Raw genomic sequence first — 7,318 nt, forward strand, 5'->3', positions numbered from 1 at the left:
CCTGCAGAACCCCGAGATGAAGCCTGCACTCCACCCCTTGTGTGGGGCAGGGCTGGGGGTTGAGGTGCCAGCACCTCCTCAGACGCTCCAGGGTGACTCACTCCTGGGACCCAGGGGAAACACAGCCCTGTGCTGTGGGCAAACACGGCCTGCCACCCGCCCCGCCTCCAGCTCCCCGCCTCCACATTTGCTAACTGAAACCCGGCTGTAGCTATTTTTAACCCTCCAGCTCCCCCTTGCCTGGGGCTCCCCGCCTTCACCCCACCCCCACCCCCTGCCCCAACTGGGTGCCACCAGCCTGTCATTCTGAGAGCAGTTCTACAACCCGAACGCCCCAGAGGGCGCCACAGATGCCCATGCAGGTTTGTAGGGCAAGCAAAACAAGCCAGTTTCAGCCTAGTCGCCGAATTCCCCCACCCCGGGCTCTTTCCGACCCTGTGGCTCCCAGCCTGCCCCGCTTCTCCCTGCCATCCTGGGAGCTGGGGGAGGGAGGAATGGGGCTTTCAGGGCTGGGGGTAACTGAAGGAGCCAGAGCTGGGCTCCTTGGAATGGGCTCTTCAGGGAGCTAAGCTGGACTTCTGAAGAGGAATAGGATAGGCCTTGCTGTCTCCAGGGCACAGGCTGGCCCTGAAGGCCCAGGGTCTCTAACCACCAGGGTTACCAACCCCTGCAGGCAACGGGGAAAAAGGAAGTGGCTGGAGACGGGCGGGGATGGTGAGTTTAGCCCAGGGATCTCCTCATTAGGCGAAGTCCCCTCCCCACCCTGCTGTGGGGCTTGTGGAAGGGCTAGGGTTGAGCTTGGCGCACACATCGAGAAACCTAAAGGAAGCCCAGGGTGGAATGCCAGTCGAGGCAGGGACAGACAGGGCCTCTTCTCTTACATGAAGGTTCCTCTAATTCTCAACTCTGTAAGTCAAGGGCTCCATCTTCCTGCAGCCCACAGCTCTCGGTGCCCCAAGGAAAACCTACCAGAAGACATGAGAGGTGAGAGCGTCTGAAGGCCGCTTGCTGATGTGAAAGTTAACCTCCTGAGAGGGGAAAGGGGTAGGATGGCAGGGGGACGAGATGGGAGCATTGCCTGCTAGCTGATGTCTGTTCCGCTGGGCTGAGAGTCTCACCCAGTTTAGGGAGCAAATTCCAAGGGCCCAAGAGAGGCTCTGGAGTGCCCTGCCAAAGGTCTCCACACCCTCTCTCCTGCCCTCGTCCCCTGTTCGGCCAGCCTCAGGCCTCTCTTTGCCCTGTCCTCTGTGGCTCCTGCCCCAGCGCTTCTCTCTGGTTCTGTCCTCTCTTCTAGAGCCTAGGGCCTCTTTCAGACTTGACCTCCTCTCTCCTCAGTGATTCCTGAGACAGGTTAAATCCCAATAGCCACAGAGATAGCGAGGCTAGACCCAGAGGGGATGGAGTTGGCACAGGAGTGCCCGGGCAGGGAGATGGGCAAGAAGGGAAGGAGGTAGAAGAAAGTGAAGCAGGAGGGTCAGGAATGGCGTGATGCTTGAGAACTCCTGGAGAGGCTGCCGCCTTCCCAACATGCAACATGTCCACAGAGCCCTGGACTCAGACCACGAAGGGCAGTCTGCTCCTCCAAACTACAGAGCGACCTGTGTCAGGCCTGTGCAGCTTCCCATCTTCTTCTCCCCCCTGGCCGACCTCTGGGGGCTGCTTCGGGAGTGGAGAGCCTGCTGTATGCCATGCCAGGTGAGAGGCTGGCAATTCAGGTCCCCTACCTGGACGCAGGCAGTTCCCAAGCATGCTCAGAAGGCTCTGAGGGCTCGCGTCTAGTCTGGGGAGGTGAGAGAAGGCATCAATGTCACCTTCTCAGGCAGGCCTCCCCTAGCCATCCTCTCTAAGGAAGTCCCACCTTGTTATTCTCTATTGCTGCACCCAGTTCGTTTCCTTCGTAGGGCTTATAACGATGTGTAACTAGATGTATATATTCATTTCTTTACTTGCTTACTTGTTATTGTCTGCCTTCTCCACTAGAGTGGAAGTTCCCTGAAGTCAGACGCTTTTCTTCCTATGTATTCACTGCATATCGGTGCCTGGTGCCTGGCACACGGCAAGGCATAAGCATCCAGTAAATGGATGAACGATGAATGACTGGTTCAGTAAATGGGGCCTCCTGCTTGCCAATATCACCTAAATTTAGGGTTGACGCTCAACAGTTCCAGGATTTCCCCAGGGAGGAGGAAGCAGGATGTAACAGGAAGAGCAGGGCCAGGAAGCCTGGGACTCCAGAGGAAAGGTCAAGGCCCAGTTAGCGTGCGCACCAACCATATCTGGTCCTCTCCATCACACTGAGTGTGCATGTGCACACTTGCACACACAGAAGATGCATGGCTGAGCCCTGGACCAGTCTTCAAAGGCTTGAATTTTGTCCTGGTTCTTCCTTGTAATAGCCCTGTGTCCTTTGACAAACCACATACCTTCTAAAAGTCTATTTCCGCAAAAGAGAAAAATGAAGCGGTTGGCCCAGATCAGTGGTCCTCAAACCCGGATTTGCACCAGAATCGAATCACGTGAAGCACATGTTAAAATCAAGATTCCCAGGCCCCGCCACTGCAGATTCTGAGTCTGTCTGGATGGGCCCTGAGGCTCTTTATTTTTAATACACTCCCAGGTGATTTGAAGCAACTAGTCCAGGAACTGGCATTTGAGGACCATATATGAGATGATGCTTTCCAGCCAACATCTAGACTTCTATTAAAAAGCTATTCCTGCACAGGTATACATCCCCCCAAATCATGAACATATACCCCACACAGAGCCATAAACTGCGAAGGTGTACACTATACAGATGACATACATCTGTACTACACGTTTGCGTACGCCCAAAACACCTAACACAAAGCTACCTCACGGATCACAAATTGCCATGGAACCACAATATCCATATACACAGCCCGGGGCACACACACAGGCCCCCATCACACACCCAGTGTGCACACACACCCATCACATGTTGACCCACACTAAACAGATGCTATTCTGAACTTATTTTGCCTCCGGGAACTGGTCCAGGACCAAAGGAGCTACGCTCTGCTGATGAAAACATCCCTCCCGCCTCTGCCACCCCCACCCCTATTCCTTGCCCTAGGCAGCATGCTGTCTACCTCCCCCTTGCTGGGGGGGGGGGTGCTGCTGGAGAAGGGCAGTGAAGAGATGGGATGAGGGGAGGCACAGAGCCTTCCCCAAAGTCCAGCAGACCCTATCATTCCCTTCCCCCCACCCCAAGGACATGCAAAAGGGCCCCTACCCAGCCACCCCTCAGTGCTCTCTCTGCCCACTCCTAGATTCCCCGGCCCTGGTCCTAGCAGCCAAAAGGGTTAGGGAGGTGGCCAGACCTCGGGACTCCTCCTAATACTCAGGCCTCTAAGGAAAGAGCTGTCTGGGGGCACCTTCCTGCAGCCAGAAGGCCTGGGTCCCCCAGGGAAGGTTACCACAGAAACCGGGGGGTAAATATCACAGGGAAACACAATACCCGGCAGGGTCACCTGCTGACCAGGCTTCCTGCTGTGTTGCCCTCAGCCTCCCTCATCTCAGTGGCCTCATGGCCGCCTCCTCCAGTCTCAGCCTGGGCCTCCTCACCAATGCTCTTCCTCCAGCCTCCTCTGGGTTGGGGGACGCAGGCTTATGCAGAAACTCGGCCCCTCCGTGGTTCCAAACAACAGCAGGGATGGCCCACAGCTGAGACCCCAGCCTGATCCTACCAACGCCCCCACCACAGGAAATCAAAGTTTCCTGCCCCAGAGGAAGTGCCCCATCTAGTGAACAAATCCAACACATACAAACACATAGTCCCAGAGCCTCAGGGAGGACACATGCCCTCCCCCCAGCTCCCAGGCCTCACTCTAGTCCTGCTTCCAGCAACACAGGCTCACTACAGGCCGGCCGTCTCAAGTCTGGCTGAGACAGGCCAGGGCTGAGGTGTGAGGAGAGGGCATGGGCAGGACCTGAGCCCGGCCAGGGGAAGGGAAGGCCAGGAGAATGGGCACTGGCAGAGTTAGGTCTGATTCCAGCCCTACTCGGCCTGCTGTTCCCTACTGTGTGACCCTGGGCCTTGTATTATTAGCTCACCTTTTCTCAGGCCCTTACCAACTTCTGAATTACCAGTTCTTAATGAAAGGGCAAGAGAAAGAAGACAAAGAGGAGGTGGGAGTTACCCAGGCTTCGGCCTTTGGGGTCCTTGGGCAAGCATGCCTACAGCCAGGAGAGGGTCCCTACTCCCCATCCCTATCACATGAGTTTCTCAGTCCCATTATCAGGATTGAGGAGAGGATGGAGGAAGGGAAAGTTCCAACTCTCATTCCCAGAATCCACCAAGGATGAAAGCTGGTGTCCATTATCCCTGTGGGAAGTGGAGCATAACAGTCCCAAAAGTGGACACGGATCTCCTCTTTATAGTCAACCTCTTCTCTTCTGTGCTCTGGGAAATGCACCTGAAATTTTCTCCCCATTTTATTGATGAGGAAAGTGAACTTCAGTGTCAAAGCAGAGTGACCAGTGTAGATTCTTGGGAGAGTCAGTATAAGACCTGAATGCAACTTTCCAGCCTCAGGATCTCCGCTTACGACCAAAGAGACACTCCCAAATGGGCTCAAGCTAAGAAACAGAGGCCTCAGGAGAGCACTGCCCCGGGCTATTCCAGATGTAACACTGAGAAGCAGCTCTGACCCTACCTCTGAGTTGGCCCTGCCAGGTGAGAGGAACATCAGGGGACTAAAGGCAGGGGAGGAGTCCCAGCAGGTCCAGAACCCAGTCTTGGTTCAGTGGGTACAATACAGCATGCCTGCTTTTTGCCTTAGTTTCCCTCAGAAATGACTGCAGAAAAGAGGACAAGTACTTATTAATTGAAGTGGATAGAGGGAAAAGAGAGCAGAGAAGGAAAATGAGATGTTAAGCAATGAGGGGCTAAGAGATGCTTGCAGAAGCTAGAAAAGGAGACTGGGAAGTCTAAAAGGGTTGGCGTGAGGACAGAAATGTGGGCCTAGGGGGTCCTGTTGGGGCGAAATGAGCTGTCAAGATGCCCCATTGAAGGGCAGGAAACCGAGTCCAACGTCCCTTCTTTCAGCCCAGTGGCTGGGCAGGGTCTTGAGAAAGGTCCCCGTGGGTCCAGGTGCAAGTCCCAGGAACAGGCTAAAAAGTCCAGATGTTGAGTCCCCTGCAGGGCCACGAAGGTCCAATGCCCCATTCTCACCCTAGAAACCGTCAGGCAGAGCTGGGCCTCAAGCAGATGTTGAATTGGTGTGTGGAGAGGGATGGGCAGCAACAACACAGCCAGTGTCCAGATGCAGGGGGAGGCCTCTGGGTCTGCAGGGACCAGGGAATGGCCTGGACTTGCTGGGAGGAGCAGCAGTGGCAGGGGAGGTCAGATATGAATGGGCAGCCAGAGGGAAGGAAATGGGGGTGGAGGTGGGGGGAGCTAGGTGGCCTGCAGGCCCCAGAGGGCTTTCTCCCAGCCCACAGGCCTAGCAACTCCAGCTCAGCTGCCAGATTTACCGCCTGCTCTCACACTCCCCAGCACCAACAGAGCCCGGGCCTGGGGGCCTCACATCCTGTCCCCCAGCACTCAGTACACAGCCTGCATTGCCTACCCCTGCCGGCCCCTCTGCAGCTCACTTGGGTACAGGTGTCTCTTCACCCTGATGGGAGCAAGGGTGGGGGGCGGTGCTCGGAGAAACCTCCCAGTCAGGGACCCTCCCTCCAGGGAATCACTTTCCCCTAGCTGAAGGGTCGGGGTACAGCCCTGCCAGGATCCGCGAGATGGGGGCGCAGATGTCCAGCACCGCGAGCCCGGCCCCAACTAAGTGGGTCCTGCCCTTTGCCCTCGCACTTCCAAACCTTCCGCCTCGGAGCACCGCCCCTTCCCCGGCCCGCCGCGGCCGTCCCTCCCTCCCGGGTCCCCGGGGCAGTCCTCCCCAGGAATGGGGGTGATGGGACCCCGGGCCCGTGCAACGGCGGCCCGGGGCCTCCAACTCTCTCCCTCGGGCCTGTCGCTACCCCGGGGCGGGCGGATGTGGGCGCCCCGCGGGAGGCCCGAGCCCTCCGGCCCCGGAACCAGCCCCGGCCAGGATCCTGCCAGAGCCCCGCGGAGCCGGGCGGGGAGGGCTCGGTCGGGGGGCGCACGTCGGGCCGGGATGCGGGGGTACCCGGAGCCCGAGCCGGAGCCCGAGCCGGGGCGGGCGGCGCAGGGGCCGCGCGGGGCGGGGCGGGCGGGGCGGGGGGCGGCAGCCCGGTACTCACCAGCGCCCGGGCTGTGCATGCAGGGGCCGGGGCCCTCAGAGCGGGGGGCTCATGGCGGGGCGGGGGGCTGGGGCGCCGGCCTCACATCCCCCCAGTCGCCGGAGGCTGCAGAGCGACTGTGAGACGGCGAGAGGAAGGGAGGGGGCCGGGAGGGGGAGGGCCCTGGCAGCCCGGCCGGCCGGGTAGGATGACAATGGAAGGAAATGCTTTATCTGAGGCTGAGAGCGGGCCAAGGGGGAGGGGAGGGAGGGGGCCGGCGCTCGCGGCCCCGGGACGCACCACCTCGGCAGACGCCGCGCCGCGCGGCCCGGGAGGCAGCGCCGGCCCCGGAACGCGGGACGCGGCTCCGACCCGCGCGCGGCCGCCGCCCGAGCCGCGGCTCACGGACCCGCGCACAATTCCCGGAAACCCGGCTACCTGAGCGCCCGCAGCCTCGCATACACAACACAGGGACATCCATGTTTACACAAGGCCAGACTCATTTACGCAGACACTTCAGGGACGGACTCCTGCGCGCACGAGTACGGACACGTACGGCCCACGAGCAAACAGCCACACATAGAGACAGTGGGACACGCGTGGAGTCCCAAGTCCCGTGCAAGGAATCCCAGACGGACACCCCCCCACCCCCCGCACGACTTGCCTGAGGAAAGTTCCAGGATCTGATTTGAATCACTGCCCAGCCCTCCCCCTCTGCCCCCCCCACAACGCCTGCTGAGGGGAACAGAAGGGTCCAGCCTGTTCCTATTAAAAGAAAAAGGGGGTGGGGGTGGTGCGGATTTTGAAAGTTTTCTTTTTTTAAAGAAATTTCTCAAGGGATTTCCTTCCCTCCTCTCCTCTTCCTCTCTTCCTCCCATTCCTCTCCCCCCACAACTCTTCCCCCCTTCTTTCCCCCTCCCGGTCCCTATGAGTCAAACTTCAGCAATGTGCCCAGTGTCTCCCAGTGCATTACAGCGGATCATAGAAATGTTCCAGTCTGTGAGTCGGAATGCAGCCGCCTCCAGCTCTCCCTCAGCTAATAAGCTCAGCTCACGGCCGGTTTTGCGCAGCAGCTCGTTCTGCCCCCACCCCCACCCCC

General features: G+C 58.8%; 1 protein-coding gene across 7 annotated transcripts in view; it reads right to left on the reverse strand.

The window, feature by feature from the left end:
• The window catches only part of HDAC7 (histone deacetylase 7), a 36,106-nt gene extending 29,010 nt beyond the window's left edge, over positions 1 to 7,096 (reverse strand). For 5 of the 7 annotated variants that reach the window (XM_081060368.1, XM_081060366.1, XM_081060364.1 and 2 more), the window contains exon 1: positions 6,241 to 6,379. In XM_081060368.1, coding sequence (XP_080916494.1) covers positions 6,241 to 6,259 — 19 coding nt within the window. In that variant the 5' untranslated portion in view covers positions 6,260 to 6,379. Of the gene's footprint in view, positions 1 to 4,676; positions 4,778 to 6,240; positions 6,380 to 6,883 lie in introns of those variants that run through there. The other 2 variants (XM_081060367.1, XM_081060365.1) reach the window with 2 other exon arrangements.
• Positions 7,097 to 7,318: the final 222 nt, after the last annotated feature.

This window comes from Rhinolophus hipposideros (genome assembly GCF_964194185.1).
Source record: "Rhinolophus hipposideros genome assembly, chromosome: 9".
Taxonomy (NCBI): domain Eukaryota; kingdom Metazoa; phylum Chordata; class Mammalia; order Chiroptera; family Rhinolophidae; genus Rhinolophus; species Rhinolophus hipposideros.